This window comes from Parasteatoda tepidariorum, chromosome 10 (genome assembly GCF_982258835.1).
Source record: "Parasteatoda tepidariorum strain Cologne lab strain chromosome 10, Ptep-v5.0, whole genome shotgun sequence".
Lineage (NCBI taxonomy): Eukaryota > Metazoa > Arthropoda > Arachnida > Araneae > Theridiidae > Parasteatoda > Parasteatoda tepidariorum.
Genome location: NC_141764.1, coordinates 55,549,257 through 55,567,981, shown reverse-complemented (window position 1 = coordinate 55,567,981; position 18,725 = coordinate 55,549,257). Strand labels below are relative to the sequence as shown.

General features: G+C 27.6%; 1 protein-coding gene across 1 annotated transcript in view; it reads right to left on the bottom strand.

Annotated features, from left to right (window-relative positions):
• The window catches only part of LOC107452989 (cell adhesion molecule Dscam1), a 270,828-nt gene that overhangs the window by 105,784 nt on the left and 146,319 nt on the right, over positions 1–18,725 (bottom strand). Inside the window, exons 8-10 of the mRNA XM_016069635.4 lie at positions 7,016–7,223; positions 5,576–5,775; positions 2,377–2,538 (exon numbers count right to left, since the gene is read on the bottom strand). Coding sequence (XP_015925121.2) covers positions 2,377–2,538; positions 5,576–5,775; positions 7,016–7,223 — 570 coding nt within the window. The remainder of the gene's footprint in view (positions 1–2,376; positions 2,539–5,575; positions 5,776–7,015; positions 7,224–18,725) is intronic.

Below are 18,725 nucleotides of genomic sequence, written 5' to 3'. Positions count from 1 at the left end.
ATTCCTGCTGGGAGAATTAATGATGGAGAATTGTGTTTTTAATAACCTTCCTTAAGTTAAATTTGGTGAAATAATTGTGAATTAAGTTAATAGGGATGAAATTGTTAATGTTTTACTTCATATGTTGCTTCAGTTAACTGTAATGTAGGTGAAAAAAAAAGTTTTTAATCACTCAAATGAGTATTTTTTGAGACATGATGTGATGAAAGGTAATTAAGCAGAAATTTTTATTACCGTTTACAGAATTCTTTCTATTGCAATATACGGCTGAAAAATTTTAATTGAACATTTTTTTAAAGAGAGCATTATATTTTCACGAAATATTATTTTTACAACCTAAAGTTTAGCATTTTTAAATAGTTTAGATTATTTCTTACTATTAATATTTTTCATTTATGTCATTGGGATATATTTTTTTAAGTAATACTTTCTTTTTACTATTTATTATTTTTTGAACATTACGTTAAGACATTGAAGTCAAATAAAATGTAATTATTGTATATTGTGCCCAAATACGATATTATAGTTCATAAAACTCATCCATACTAAGTAGCTTAATTATTTATGATTTTTCTGAAATAAATTAAGTAAAATCTGTTTTTTTATTTAAATAATTAAATGATCTAACTCATTAATGGATTCTTATAAATATGCAATAGACATTAAAAGATTTCGAAAAAAATAACCATTACAGATATTTTAACAGAGAGGGGTTTTTAAAGCACTATAAATCAAATGTCAAAGTTAGCTTTTTTATATTTTTGTTTATCTGCAGATTAAAAACAACTTTTTTAATGATACAAAATTTTATTGTTTGTTTATATGCTATTTTTGAGATTGATAGATGCCGTTTTTGATATTGATTACAGATTATCAAATCAATTAATTTGAAAAGAAATGTCAATCAAGAACTCCATAAAAGGCAACAAAAGGCTTTTTTTAGATTAAAAAATAATTGCAGATGAAATGAAAGGAATTTAAATAAAACTAGTAAACTTATTAAATCTAAGCCCCACAGGAATATTTATTTTTTTAAAAAATAAAACTGCATAAAAATCATATTTCTTGTTATCAATAGCATACTGGGCAATTAAAGATCCCTTTCACCCATAAAAAGTGCTCAACTTCCTTCATTTTATCCTTTTGAGAATTCTTCGATCTCAAAATCTTTATTTATTCAATTACGAATGAATATTTTTGAGTACCTTTCATTTAGTTTTATTCATTGCTATGGGACATAGTTACCGAATGTAAAATTTCAGGCTTTCAAGCATTTCTTAACGTTTGCAAACTTCTTGTATTGAAAATGCTTACAACCTCAAAGTTTAGAAAATAGATTTAATCCGGAAAAATTCAAGATCAGAACAGAACAAGAATTGTTCAAAAAAAATATTTGTTCCGAAATAAATAAAAGAAGAGTATTTTTAAGCATCCCGTGGGTTAATTCTGAGGAAGTATAATCCGTTTACAACTTGAAGGTTACTATAAAGTAAAAATTAATAGAAAGACCCAAGTAGTAATGATTTTAAAAATTACACCGAGGAAAAATGTGCGGTAACAGACTACCATAATAGTATTAAACATGAATTATGCAAAATTTGCTGTGTTTCTGGCTTTAAGGGAACACCAAAAAGCTCAGATTATTTTTAACTGAGTGCTTTGTTAATGATTTGGGTAAAATAAACTATTAAAAAATTATGGTTTATAATATGTAATAAAATTTAGTGATCGTAGTAAAATTAGGTAGTTTTATCACGATAATTTAGAGCATAGCATAAAAATATTGATTCGATTAAATTTAGATTTTAATTTCGTATTTTTTACTAAATGTGCAAATAAGAACTATAATTTCTCGAACTAAAATTTCCAGTAAACCGGTAACATATGAACGAAAAAATCCAAATGAATTTGCTTAAATACAGTATATTTTGGTTATATTAATCAAAATTATGTTTTCGGTTTTACCTAAAATATCATTACCATACGATGAGGCAATGTTATTAAATTATTTTCATTGTGTACAAATCGAAAAATTGTGCAATATCATACAATATTATTACACATGAATCAGGTTATTGAGAACATACAGTTATGATTTAAAAAAATGCCAAAATTTCCCAAGTAATGAACATTGATTTTTTAAAAAAAATTCAATTTAGTTAACACTTATTTAACGATTACACTTTAAACATTATGCTAAATATTTGCTTGCAAGATGACTTGTAGGGATTTTTTTTTACTCAATGAAGCATGAATATAGCACTACCAACATTTAAGCAACACTTTATTCAATTTGTATAAGATATCGGAAAGATATTATTTTTGATATTGATAACAGATTAGCCAATCAATCAAGTCGACAAGAATATAGCTCACCAAGAACTCCAAGAAAGACGTCGACAGAAGCTTTGATCCCTTCATCATTTTCCACCTGACAGCGGTACTTTCCAGCATCCTCCACAGCATCCAGACCTTGGATGAGCAAAGTTCCATTAGTGAATACCTTCTGGCGTCTTCCCAGGGGAAGTTGACGGTTGCCTACAGACACAAAAGCAAAGCAGAAATCACCGCCATATTCCTTTTTACTATCATTGATGATTGATGGGATCGGTGGAATAAATGTTTCGTCCCCTCGGGTGCCTACATTCTTTCTTCGAACATTTTTGAACAAATCTGATGACAATGAGTATGCCTCCAAAATGATTCCGTCGAAGTTATCTTTGCTAATGGATTTATTGCAATATTCAAAAAATTCTTAAAAAGAATAAAATTGTATAATTTTTTTTTGTATTTTGAATTTTAATTATCTTAAATGTTTTTTGTAATCAGTTTTGCTCAAATTATTTAATTGAATTTATTAAATGTTTTGTTCCCTTCGGACTCTAAAACTATTTTTTCAAAAATTTTTGAACAAATCTGTTTATATTAATTGATTAAAAACATCATTTTCCAAAAAAATTTACAAATTGGAAATAAAAGTTGACAAGTTTCAGGCGCTCAAAACACGCACCCTTCTTCTAGACTTGCCAGACGTGAATGACGGCAGTTACAATTCACGTCCGGAAAACCTTGAAGATGGGCATCTGTTTTTAAGAGCGTGACACTTGTCAAATGTTATTTCCAATTTTTATATTTTTTAAGCGAATGAAGTCTTAATCAAGTAATTTCTTACCGATTTAATTTCTTCGGATTATTCATTCAAATCTATTTATAGTAAGTTTGACTCAAAAATAATTTGTTTCTGAAACATTTTATCTCAAAAGAAGTCATTTCATGTTACAAAAAAATCCTTAATAATAAATTTTTCAGTAAGTTTATGGCGATATCCTTTTCAAATTTTTAGTTAACATTGTTATTTATTGTAAACAGATTTAATTACATTGTTGAACGCAATTAATTTAAAATTTCGTTCCCTCTGGTGCCGAGATTATTTTTGATGCATTTTTGAACAAATAGGAGGATAAAAAGTTTACCTTGAAAAAAAAAATTCTTCCGTTTAAGCTATTATCAGATTTTTGGGCATAAGCTTTTATAAATTTTAGACTATAGTTTTTTATTTAAATTATATTTTATTGAGTTTAATGAACGTTTTTGTTCCTATTGGTCTCTTAAATTATTTATTCGAACTATATTGTACAAATCTGTTTATAGTAAGTTTGCCTCAAATATGATTCCTTTTTTCAAGTTTGCATTTCTAAAAAAATCGTCGCATGCTATGAAAATTTTTTTGAAAATAATTTTTCCATTTTATGATTATACCATTTTTAATTATTTAGACAGTATTATTATATTAAGAAAACAGATTTAATTATATTGCTGAAATCAATTAATTTAAAATGTCATTCTATCTGGAACCGAGGTTCTTCTTGATGTATTTTTTCAACAATTATGTGGAAAATAATTTTTAGGTTTAAGCTAGGTTTAGGTTAAGATTCTTTGCATTATTCATTCAGAGAAATATGAGCACTTGTGTATTTCTTTTTTAAATTTCATAAAAATTTTATTTTTTAAAAGACGTTTTAATCGGGGAATTTAATTAAACTAACTAAATACCTTATACCCTCAGGTAACAAAATATTTCCTTCAATTATTTTCTAACAAATCTAATCATAATAAGAATGCCAAAAATTGTTCTTTCGTTAATGTTTTCCATGAAGAATTCAATATATTAACCTGACATTTTCTTAAAGGACGTATTATCACGCATTATATTTCCTTAAAAGACAAGTTATGTGCACTTTTTAAAATTTTATTCAACTTTTATTAGCAAACTAAACAGTCTACAAATAATTTATTGAACCTTAGGGTTTATTTGAAGCATATGAATTCATATTGAAATAGAATTTTTTAACATGGAAAATTTTCTTTTGAAAGTGTTACAAACGCAATAATTGACAATTTTTATTTTTTATTTTATCCAGATATATAGAAATAATTCAAGATTATAGTACTTATTTATGTTGAAAAAAAAAACAGTTTTAGATGAAAAAAATAATCAAAATTTTTTCCTTTTCTAATTTGCACGTCTAAGATCACGTTCTAAAACTCTTTTGAACTGTTTTCAAGTGATCTGAAGAAAAATAATGACTTGATGGAGTGGTATATAATAATTTATTGATTCTATAACAATTTTGAAACGTAATTTTCTCAAAATCGTATATGAAAATTAATAACATGCAAAATTAGTTAATTTGTTTTCAAGATCCCTTATGTAGCACTTTCATTGGCGGGAATTACGTAAAACATCAAAAAACTAGTAGTTTAAAAAAGTTTACAGTTAAAAATAAAGTGAGAGTGATCATTATGAGTAAAAACTATGAGAAAGATCGAAATCTAAATGGTTTGAAAATTACAATTGAATTAAAGAGAATTATATATTTGGAAGTGATTTACGTCTTTACACACTTTCAACAGTTCCAAAATTCAAATTATCCTATTTAAATTTGTTTTTGAGTTTTGATGTCCTTTTCATCAGAGCTATGATAATTAAAAATATCTTGAATATCACAATTGTTTCCGGGATGCTTTTTAATACATATGATGCTATACTGTAATAAATTCCGAATCAAATTACGGTACAAAGTACCGGCACTTTGGGTGCCTCATGCATAAAATCGATTCATCGTGTAATTTAAGGTACCACAATTTTTACAGTAATATTTATTTAATTTGAGAGAATCTATTATATTCCGGTAATTATTACTGTAAAAACTACGGCATTTCAGATTTTTCGTTCGGTAACCTATTCCAGAAAAATGGGTCAATACCAAAAAGTACTGGTACCTTAAGTGTCGGTACTTTCAACTATAATTTGACCTGGAATGTTTTACAGTGAGATTTAAAAAAAGTTGAAAATGTATTTTTCTTAAACTAAATGTTTAAGTAATTTTTTTGAGATAACCGGAAAATATCCGCTATTTATCAATAGCAAGGATGCGTAAAATTGCAAATAATACTAAATATTCCAAAAAAATGGAAATATTTCAAATGAAAGATGTAAATAAAAAGCAAAGGAAAAATAATAAATAAAATAATTTTTGTAAGTTAATTATAATTAAATTTATGGTTTATTTACCTTTCATCCAACGGATAGACTGAATTGGATAGCCGGAAACTGGGCAGTGCACAATTAAGATATCTCCTGCAACTGCAGTTCTGTTTCTGATTGGTCGTATAGAAGGTGGTCCTTTTACATGAACTATTGATGAAAAAGAGTCTACACCATATTCATTTATAGCACGACATTCATACTGTCCACCATCAGAAACTTCAACTCTACAATTGATTTTGAAATTTATTAAATTTTAGAATTGAAATTTTTTAAATTTAATAATAATAAATTTGGTAAAAAAGAACAAGAATACACACTTATTATTTTTAGATTTTTTTTGTTTGTTTCGAGGCTCAGTCGAAAAGTAAAAAGTATCATTAACAAGTTAAAAAAATGATATTAGCTGCGAGTTATAGAAATACATATTTTGGTATTAAACAAAATTATTATAACGCAAAATAAAAATTCTAACAAAAGCTAATTTGGAACTATAATGCAATATTTCTTTTTTAAATTATAAATATACGCTTAATAATCAGATTCAATAGTTAATATTAAAGAAGATCTCAAAATAAATGTGAAAATATTAAGACTAATAATTCTTTTTACAACTACTTACTAAAATCGAAACCTTACAAATATTTTGACTGACACACACTCATTAACAATCAACATTCAAAGCATAATAGCTCTTTTCAAATCTCCTACTCTAACAAAGGAAGCCTAACATGCTCAATAGAAGGAGAGAGAAAAACGTTGACGTAGATGTTTTCGTCTTTTTCCATATTGTGTACATCTTTTAGTAGGTGCTATAGAAAATGAAAGTATTCATTTTATGTTTTTGTTGTTTCATTATTATTCTCAATTAATGTAATTATGTTATTTGTGAAAAGTCATTTTTCAGTATTTTCTCATTGTTACATAGCTTTGTTAAACTACTCACACTCACTAAGTTACTTACAATAATTTTACACCAATAAATCAGGCGGCTCATTGTATTTATTTCAACTTAATTTGGTATAGAATTTCTTTTGGTCTATCAAGTAAAAATATTAGTAAATGTACATTACTCTAAGGAGAATTTATAAAAGCATTACGCAAGTTTTAAGCCTGAAAAAGTGTTTACAAGTGTTATCCTTTTTAATTATTTTTATTATTAAAATAAGGCACATGCTAGTGATGATATTTTAATAATCAAAGAAAGTGAGCAAATGCATTTTTACATACATTTTTAGATTATGCATTTCTACATACATATATTAAAAACTTTTACGTTATGATGATAAATGTAATTTAAAGAAGATATTAACAGCATTTAGGATAATATCTACTAAATATAGTTTCGCAAATAGCTCTAATTTCCATATTTATGTTTCAATCAACACCCAGAACAACAAATCACTTAATAAAGTGTATCGAGTTAAATATTATTGAAGCAATTGCGAGTAAACAGATATTACTTACCTGGTAATGTTTATGAAACTAATAACATGGCCTTCTCGACTAACGTAATCCCCAACACGAATTCTGATCGTATCTTGAACTGGAAAATCATATGAATACCAAGTTATTTGAGGAAGTGGATTGCCAACAGCAGAGCAGCGAAGAGATATGGATTCCCCTGGTTTTACAATAAGCTCTTCAAACTTACTCAGTAGAACTGGAGGCTCAGCTAAATGAAAGAAATAAAATGACGGACAATAAATTATCTGCATAAAATGATTGTGAAAATAATTTAATTAACTTGTAATGTTACAGATCAGCAGAAACCATATATCAGCAGGAAATATGCTTTATAAATTCAAATCTTTAACTTTGTCCGTTTGAATAATTGATTTTTAGAATACTGTAAGAAATCCGGAATAATTCTATGGTTAAAAGTGCTAGCACCCTGAGTGCTGCATCCGTAAAATCCATTTCTTTGTAAAATATATTTTGACTATAAAGTTTTACGACATACATTATTTTTTTTTATTACAGTGATCTTACTGTAAATATTACTGTATGAAAAATACAGTGTATCAGATTATTTATTCTTTCAAATTTTGCGTTAAAAAGTTGATTGTAAGGTAATAAGTACTGGCACCCAGAGAACCGGTGCTTTTTACTGTAATTTGATCCGGAACTGTTTACAGTGTAGTTCGTCCATATGTGCACTGTTAGAAGTTTTTCTTAGAAAAAAAAGTATGGTAAAAATTGCAAAAAAAGGTCAAAATCTGTCAAACTGTTACCGTGCCTGTGACTGCAAGGAAGCACCAAAAATTTTGGTAATATTTACAGAAGCGTTTAGCAATGATTTCAATGGTTTTAGTAAAATTAATAATAAAATGAGGTTTTATAATATGAGATAAAATTCAGTAAATGTGGTGAAATTTGGTAAATTTATCATTCCACCTTGGAGAATGGCATAAAAACATTTATTTGGTTAAAAAAACTTTTCAGTTTTGTGTTTTATACTAAATTTATGGTAACAAGAATTATAATTTTTAAGACCGGAAATTGCGAAAGATCAGTACCATATTAACGGAAAAATTAAGGAACGAAGAGTTAAAATACGCATATTTTGTTTTTATTAACCACACATTTTAACATAGTTTTTATTTTGTTTTATTAGCATAAATGTCATAAACATTCAGCACGATAATTTTGCCAGAATATTTTCTCAGTCTTGTAGCGTGATGAAATATAATTTTGTTGAAATTCGCTGCTTCCTTCATATTGCTCTAAATTAATGCTGAATAATACTTAAATGTAAAAGGAAGCATTATGTTCAAAAATATTTTAATGGTGCCACCAATTTACTCTGTATTATGAATTAAAGTTCTGATATTATGATTTGTCAATGATATAATTTTTCTGAGTGTGTATGTTATTGTTACTGCGTTAAAGAGGTTACTATACATTATATGTTCAGGCCTCTATCAACTTTTACTCTGTATTTATTTTATTTCATTTATTTATTATTTACTTTTTTAAATTTATTAAATAAAAAATTAAATGAATTAAAATTTTAAAAATAAATTAAGAAACAATTTAAAAAATAATAGAATTTCCTTGCACCCCGCTAACCAAAAAGAAATGTATTAGGAATAATTACGTAAGAATGAAATACAAGTTTACGCATGCGTAGCTATTATATATATAAAATTTAGTTTACTAAATAAAGCAAAATTTTCTTATTTTAATTAAAATATCCATTCTTATTAGTTATTATTTAAAATAAATATCAATTCAAATGAGCTAAGATGATTTCGAGTTAACTATAATAACTGGTTATACAAATACTTTTAATTGAGTGTGATCAGCTACAATAGAAAACGCGATGGTTTTTAATAAATTTTATAGTTCTTTTGATAGTATGCAGAATAATCTGCACAAATTATGAATAGTCAATAATATAAAGTTGCAGTATTTTATTAAAGCATTTTCGTTAGTAAACACAAAAATCAGCTATATTTGATATTCATACTAGCAAATTTATAATCTTAACACGCATCTGTTTCTTCATGCGCTGTGTGAGTAAATAAACAGTTTATGCTCAAATCGTGCACAAACAGTTTATTCGTGGTGTTTAGTATACTATAGTGGGCATAAAAAGAATCAGGATTAATGTTTTATGTCAGAAAAATTAGCTTCCAGTTTTACATACCCTTACATAAGCCTTATTTTGACCTCAAATTTCACATGATTAAATTTAATGTGATGTAGACAAAAAAAATTAGTTTACTTGATTAGATCAGAAATGGGATACCTGCAAGTGACATAGTGAGGGTATCTCGATCATGATTAGCTATTGAAACAGGACATTTGCTTACGTTAGCAACTGTTTTTTTCCATTATGTTTCGAGTAAGCCAATCCCGTCAAGTATCACTTCTCTTAAATGACGCATTCTATATTCTTTCACAGTGATTTTAAACATATATTTTTTACTTTTTACTTAACACAACGACAAGGACGAAGTAAGCCATGTGGAACATCAAAAAACTTAGAATGCATCGGAGCTGCCAGGCTCACAAAACAAAAATATATCACGTTTACAATAAAACGAATAAATAAATAAATCGAAGTTTAAAAGACATAGACAAGAGAGAATTATATTTCAACAAATTTGATTAGCAATATGGAGATGTATTTAACAAGTTTCATGTTAATTAACATTCTAACTTATGTGCAGAAACTTAACTCTACTTTAACACGCCATCTTGTTTATAAACAATCTAATGGCGCTGAGGTCATGGTAATGTTTCTATGTTTCAGTGATCGTCTTCTTCTACAGCTGCAAATACCCAATTACATGCTAGCATCCGAATAGGACAACCTGGATTTGAATTTTAACGATGACTAGTTGATTTTCAAAATTCATTTTGCACAGATCAGAGCGTTTATGCTCAGATCAGAGAGTTACGCAAAATATCCCCTTAGATTAGGGATTCGAGTTTTTTGGTCATTGGGTGTACTGTGAGAGGTGTCAAGTTTTGTCATTCACGTAATGCAATAAGTGTGGGTTACTTTGCAAAGTACTTGTTAAGTTTATTTGAATGATTTAGCTCTTTGTTTCTTTGCCTTCTGAGTTTGGTTCACAAGTCGCTCATTTCATGTAAATAGGTTGTTCAAAGCGTATTACATAAGTTTTTTTATTCTATTCTAATTTAATTATTTGTTTTAAATTTTGAATATTTTGTCAGATAAAACAAGTTATTAATTAATGATTTTGTTACGAAAAATGCGATTTAATAACCTATATTTAATAATTTTACTAATACTTCATATTTTGTATATTACTCAAAGAAAACACAATTATTCAAATTAAAAATGAAATAACTTAAAAGTCATAAATTAAAGAAATTAGGGATTATACTTCTTTGCAGTTTTTCTAAATGAATTTATGTTCAGACATTATAAATTTAATTTTAAGTCCTTATAACGATTTTATTTTGTCGCGAGCTTAGGTAATCTTTTCATTGGTAAGAAAAATAAACTATACGTGCATTTAATTATTTCTAAATATGAAATAAATAACATAAGAAATGAAATAAAATGTGATAAATAACTTAATCATCGATACATTTTTAAGCAGCGATTTAAAATTGATCGAATATTTGCAAATTTAAATATAAAAAGTAATTAAACATAATTAAATTTACACGTTTTGAAATAAAATGTTATACGCATTAAAGAGCATTTTGAAAAACTTAGATTGTAATCTTAGTAAATTTAGATTAATAAACTTGGATTATAAAAATTCAGATTGTAATTAGCAAAGTGTTAGACAATTATTTGATTAATTTTATGCAAATTACTACAAAGAAAACAGTTAACAAAAAGTTGAATAAATAACAGCATAAACACGACCACCTGAAGCTATTTGCATTGTTATTCTATCTCCCGTTCATTCGGCTCACTTCATTGATTTTAATGCTACGTTAGGAAACTGTGGCCTAATTAAGTTGGTATTAACAATAATTCTGTTTGCAGAAAATGAGTTGTTAAGTTACTTAAGTGTAATTAGCTCTTTAGCAAAGGAATAAATTATTTAAAATTGGTAGCTGAAAAGCTATATAATGCACTTAATGGTAATGTTTTAAAGCTAATCTTTAGAGGTTACTGTGCATAAAAGACAGTAGCTTTCGAAATTTATTTGATAATATCTAATTATAAGATTCATTTCAATCTTATAATATTTATAGCTGCGAAATTATGTGCATATATACATAAGCTGACATAAAACGAGACCTCTTTTGTGATCTGAGTACGATAAAAGTATATCTTCAGACTGTTTCTTGCTGCTCAAATTTCACGAAGAAAGAAATTATGGTAAAATTACAGCACTATATGACAAAGACATTTCTGGTAAAAAAAAACATTGTAATTCTAGTCATTAAAACCAAAATATGTGGTATTTAAACCATTCTTTTTGCTCTTTTTCCGCTTCTATGGTAACGATTCATTGGTTCTGGTTTTCAAAATTCATTATTGTTTTGAACATTTCAAAATAATACTAAATGCATAAAATTAAAATACATTATTATTTTATGTATTTAGTTTTATATTTTACCTATATGTAGTAAAAATATGAAACTAAAAATGTAAATTTAACCGAATAAATGATTTTTATGTCCCGCTTTAAAGTTTCGCGATGAAATTACCAAATTTTATCATATTTAACAAATTTTATCACACATTATAAAACTATACTTTAGTGATAGTTTTAGCAAAATTATGACCAAGGTGTTTAGATAAAAATCATCGAGATTTTTTTTGCTCTTATAGAGCCAGAAGCACAGTAAATCTAATTATATTCTCGTAGATTTGACCATATTTTTTTCTTAGTTTGGAGAAACTCAACTATATCAGATTTCACCTAAATTTTATAATTTAAGAGAGGTTTCTGTTTGCCCTTTTACATCATTTTAATGAAACCTGTAAAAATTTTTTACACTTTTCTAAAGCGTAAATTCTAAAGAAAAAAAGAGAAAAAAGTTGGATCAAATCTTCGTACTTAAAATGTTTATTTTTTCCGTAAACTGGCAAAAACTATAAAAAAAGGAATAAAACTATTTAAATGTCTATTTGAATAATAAATTTGCCCTTCAGGTTAAAAATAAATATAATTGTGCTCAAAAGAATTAAATTAATAAAATTAAATTAAATTATATATATATATATATATATATATATATATATATATATATATATATATATATATATATATATATATATATATATATATATATATATATATATATATATGGGAAATAATTAAAATAAATCTTTGTTTTCTCTAACACTGACTTGTTTATTCTTAGAATCAAGCTAGTACGATGATCTTTATGTACTGAGAAGCATACACGAATTTTCTAAATCAAGGTACTTAAGAAATTTTGAATTCTTAATTTTTTTTTATTAAGTTAAGTTGGTTAATAAGATTTAAGAGTTTAAATCTTCACAAATATGCTTCGATGAAAAAGTTATGACTGTGCTTCTAATGTATATCCTTTACAGAATTTCATAGATAGTGTATTTTTACCATATTTTCTGGTATTTTTATTTAGTTTAGATTATAGTTCTTTCTTGACAAGTTCCCGATTTTATCCAAAAACATCATATTATAGAAACAAAGATTTCGAGTGTTTTAACAGCAACATATCTACTATCCTAGTGTTTTTTGAAAATAATAGCAAACAACGAGATGCTATCAAATATTGAACTTACCGAAAATAATTTCAATATCAATAATTCCAGAGAATTCAATGCAAATAATTAGAAACAACTGAATTCGGTTGTGAAAAATCACAACTCTTTTAATCAAATATTTCTTAACATTGACAAACAAATAGCCTAGACATTCTTTCATACAATTTACTCATTTCAAACTAAATCTGCAAATGTACGCAAATGGTTAGAGGTGATATCCGATAAATGACAGGGGTAATTTAGTAATAAAAAGTTGTTTTGGAGTTTATCTCCTAGGTTTTTTCTAACATAATTTGTAAAAGTTAGTTAAAGCAGAATTAATTACTAACTTCAGTTCTCTTTGAAGTTTTTCTTAACGAGAATTTAATAACTGTACGCAATTAGCAATGTCATTTATAAATAAAACTTTATATTCATTAACGGCTAAATGCTTTTGTGAATTTTTAAACAATATATTTAGTTTTCAAAATTAATGCATTTATTTAGTCATAGATCCAGACATATTTTTTACAAACTTATTATTAACTTTTCTTACAACTTCCGCAAACAGATAAGACTTGTCAAATTATACAAAACCAAATATTTGAAGAAAACAACTTTAAAAAAAAAACATTTCACATTATATAACAGAAAACCGGGAAGAAATATATTTTTTTAGCTTTTAAATATACAACGCTAATTTAAGAGAAAGTAGAATATATGAATACCTTAACTAAAGAAAACTAAAAAAGAAGAATGCTGGACCGGTAAAAAAAATTCTACCTTAACTCAACTAAAATAAAATGTTGAAAACATAGTTTGGATAATTGAGTAGAAAAACACGTTAATGAAAATTGATGAAAGTAAGAAAAAATTGGAAAATTTTCCTTAAGGGCGAATTAGCCGTAAGTAAAAGTAAGAACGTTCGTTAATTTTTTTTTTACAGAAAAAGAACACTTCTCGCTAAATTTATTTAAAGAAGATTACTGCAGAGCTGTAATTTATTTTTAAAATTAAGTAGCTAGTGGATTGAATTTTTCGGGGGCCTTTTGTAAAAAAAAATATTAAAATGACTACAGCATTTCTGTCACATATTTTAAAAAAGTATTAATAAACTTAAAAGGAAATAAAACATATATTTTGAGATTTTTGTTTTCACCGGTTATTAGATACCAAAAAAAACATTCAATATACAAAAAGAGAAATTATAACTATTTAATATAATATATTTTTTCTCGAAAAAAGGTTTTTAGATGTTAGATTGTAGAGATTTATGTTTGTTTGAAAGATTTTTTCATAATAAATAGTACCGACATGAGCCTCTGAACTTTTAAAACTACTTTTTTTTTTAGATTTATTGAGGTGTACAATCAAATTTATTCAACTGGATAGTATTGGGAATAAATATTTAAATATCATTTAACGAAATATTTTAAAGGAAGTAACTTGAAAGCTGCCTCTAATCGGTATAATTAAAGCAGAAAGTTTGTATGTGCGTGCATGTACCTCATACAAATCCGCAATTCCGAAACGATCCACACTAAATTTGTTGCACATATGTTAAGGGGAGAAGGTAGGTTCATATAATTTTTTTAAAAATTTTTTCATTAATGTTTTGAAATTTTGTTTGTTAATATATACATACAACACGAGTTGCTGTATAAAATTTTGTTGAAATATTTTAAAATTTATAAAAAAATTGAAGTTTTAGAAAAACGTTCACAAAAAAAAGTTCCAGGCTCATAAGTTCTTCAAATATGCCTTAATATTATTTTCAAGAGTTCTTTGGGGATACTGTAACGAAACTTACTTATCACCATTGGTATTATTCAAAGACTTTTAAATAATATTTAAAACTGAAAAAGACCAAAAAAAAATGTGAAAATTTTTTAACTACGGTGAAGAATTTTTGAGGTAACTATGTCAATAGCCTCAATATATTTTAATTTGATACCAAGAAATATTCCTGTACGTATAAACAATACGTAAAAAAATTCAAGTAAATTGAACAAAAAATTAAGCCGCCTAGAACTTTTCGAAGTTAGTAAAATTCCGAAAAGCAATAATCAGAGAAAACCGTAATTTTAAGAAACTTTTAACAATATTAAATTTTCTGCTATAGAAATGTATGTATTTTCTCTCATATTATAAAATAATAAAAAAGAATTAATTGTGTATATAAAATAATAATGCAAAAAACACATGTATAAATTTAACAAAATTTTTATTACAGACAATGTAAATATTTAAAAAATGTCAAATTTATTGACATATTTTTATTTCATAAATCGAAATTTTTTTTAATGAAATACATTGCTTATATAACTGTATGCGCCGACCAGTCTGTGTAGGGGGCAGGGAACTGTCATTGCATCAGAAAGGTTCTGGGTTCGAATCCCGGGCAAGGCATGGATGTTTCTTTCCCTCTATCTGTGTTCTATGTCCTTTCTTCTTTGTGTGTGAATGTGTGAATGTGACCCGCCCTATAAACGGGTTGTGGTAGTGTGACGTGGGCGACGATGTTCCACCGCCGTGGCTTCGCCACAGGTGCCCACTGGGTAACGAAAAGAGAATTAGCAGTTCTGGCACTTTCTGTGGCCAATGGAGAATAGCTCCAAGTGCCCGCCATTAAAAAAAAAAAATATATATATATATATATATAACTGTTTGCTATTTAGCTATTCTGTTTTTTTTTAAATTAAAAAACTTTAAATTTCGAAACATAAATTAAAATTTTAAATTTTACTCAAGGCATAAGTAGGACAAGAATTCCAAAGATAACTTTAATTTCCCAGCTCCATAAGTTTCACCTTCTCTTTTTAAAATTGTAGCATTTTTTGATGCGCACTTTAGTTTTTTGTCAAATTTCTTTTTATTTTATAATCATTACTTTTTCCTTTCTTGAATTGACTTTTTCGTCGCTTATCTCTTTTTCAGCGAGTCCCATAAGGAATTCATTTGCATCAATGGTTGTTGAAAGTTTTTCAAAAGAGCTAACACAGCCAATATTAAATTCTCGAACAGCCGAAAGCACAGCTAATTCCAGTCTTTTTTTGGAAACGAAAATTTCTTTTGGGCATTTGTTCCAAATAACACTATGCAAGCACACATTTTCATTCTGTGTCTTAGCTGACACACATTTCGTTAAAATATCATCAGATGCCAGTCGTTGGTAAACTGGCATAATCTTCTCTACAACTGTTTCTCATTAAACAGTTTTCATTGCAGTGTGGCAACTGGGTTTCTCGTCTTTTGCTACTGCTCTTTGAAAGAAGCAACACGAAGTTTCTCCAGCAGGGCATTTGTTGTGCATGGCATTTTTTATTATTTGACATGCAATGAAAAAGCGATGCAAAATTACAGACTTAATTTTGGCAATGTCAGGGGCATTATTTTTTATTGCAAATAGTTAGTAGATGTGTTGTCGCCTAATTGTTTCGTCTTTTTGTACACCATTCTTTCTTCTTCCAAGAGACACCCCTTTACTTTTCCACTCCTGCTCCGTATTACGCAAACCAGTCCCCAAGCGTTTTGCAATGCGGTTAATGCATTCTTCTTTGTTTATAATAGTATCACCATAAACTTTTCGTTTATTTAGATGCTGAAAAGCTTTAGCATCCCCATCAGAAAGCATGGTTGCTTATCGAGTTTTGTGTTTAAGTGATTTTGACCACAATGTAAATGCTGCTGTCATTTCCATACTAATTGATGAGCCACTGAAATTCTTTAGTCATTTTGGTTTGTGAGACGAATATCATGCATGGATCCTACCATAGGGAATTCCTGACTGTTAGCTCCCGTACTATTTTTGGTTACAGTACTTGTTCAGAACTTCATAATCGACAACCAGTCCGGTATTAATGTGAATAACGAAGCCTATACCATACAATGACGAATGGTCACGCTTTTACCAGGTGCCTTCATACGACAAGCAGGTGTCAAGAATATCTGGGGTATCAGTAGCATCCACATAACAATGTTGTCTAATTATGTAGTGAGAAGCTTTCAATATCTCACATTTAGCCTTCTTGTTAGACAACACTAAATTATACAAACATTTAGAAACTGTTTTCACTGTCCGTGTAATGGATACCTAACATCATACAAAATATTTCTAGTGATACATTTCCTTTACCAATTGATAAAAAAGCTTGCACTACATTGTTGTTGATAGAGTAACTTCTGCTGGTACATTCTCGAACACTAGAAAATGATGGTCCGTATTTGAAATGGCTTGTTTTGCAAAATAGCTCAATATGTGAAGACAAACCAGAGGCTTTGTAAGTAAAACATCTAAAGTTTGATTTTCACACTGACTGCATGGCAATTCAGATAAGAAGGATCTCCACATGGAATTATCCATAACTGTATATGCAAGTTGATTAGAATCAATCGAAGTACAATTACTGGAAATTTCCGGCGAAATTTCAGAAGACATGCAAACTTCTGAAGAATTATTTAATGATTTTTTATAGTTTGTTAGTCCATGCGCACGTTGCTTCGATGATCCACTTTGAACTGAAGGCGCGCATAATAACAATACAAGCACACGATAAAATAACTTAGCAACGATGCAAATATAAACAAAAATTTAGCGTATAACTAGTAAAAAATTAATTAAAAAGGAAAACAACAGCAAAAAATCAATAATAACAGCGTAAATATTATAAATTCATGGAAAAGATAACGAAAATGAACACACGCTAAGCACAATTTGTAAACAAACAGTCTTTCAAACCTTAGTACAGTTGCAGTTAGAATTGTGTTGCCTATTAGTCTGAAATTATAATGAAAAATAATTGGTAGCTGAGAGAATAATATGTAAAAATTCAAGCCAACCGAAAACTAAACCATCAGCCTTAGAAAACGAAACTAGCCCCTTGAAAGGTTACAAAATGCAAACAAAGGGGCGCAGTGAAATATAAAAAGTTACATAACTTCGTCAATTTTTTTAACAATCTACATATTTTTTTTCGCAAAATGTTCAGAAACATATCTGACATGTAAACATATGAATTTTGAAAAATTGAAATTTTGGTTGAATTTCACGAATATGAAGGCCCCTTGTCCCCATAAAAGACATGGCGGACGTTACTGTATACCTGTCTTTGCTGTATCCCTCCTACCCCCGGTTCACATGCTTACGCGCCACAAAAAAATGGTTTTTCTTTGGATTTGATAAATATCTTATAATATGAGTGGTTTGTTAGCTTGCAGCTCTAATCAATCTAAAATTAGTTTTATCGTTTATTCTCAAGAATTTTTTATCTTTTGTATTTTATGTGACGTAATCACAAGTGAAATCAATGCTAATAATTTTACAATATATGGTAATAAAGTCACAGACAATGTATTTTAAAAGATATATAGGACCACGTGTTTCTTAAATTGATACCAACGCTTAGAGATGGGTCTTTGTAAATTTTAGCAATAGAAACTCACAAGACCTAATGAAATAAAATTGATATAATTAATTTTTCCACTGGAATATTGTGATAAATTCAGAATATAACGTGTTAAATAACACTATATGACTAGCTAATATTGATTTTTGAAAATTTCAGCTATATTGTGGTAAATGGAATAGTATGAAGTTAAACTAGAATATACAACAAATGAAAAAAATAAAGGTTGTGTACTTGTTGCCATTGATGTGGAGTTTTGTGATATTATGGTACAAATCCGTTTCGGTGGTGATAAAAAAAAACAATTTCAAGGTTAGGAAACTAAATTAATGCCATAAATTCTCATTATCTCAGTACCTATAATGGAAATATAAGAAGTAGTTAATGCACTCTTTAATTAAACAAGACCAGCCTTAATAGTTTGGTGATTTGTTACGGTTTAAAAAATATGTCAAATATTAGTCATCGTAAATGACAATAAAAATAAATATAACTGCACAATTACTTTAAAAAATTGTAGTCAATTAAATTTGGTAATAGCTAATGATTAATGTAAAACTTGTTGCATTAATAACGAAATTCCACTAACAGGGGA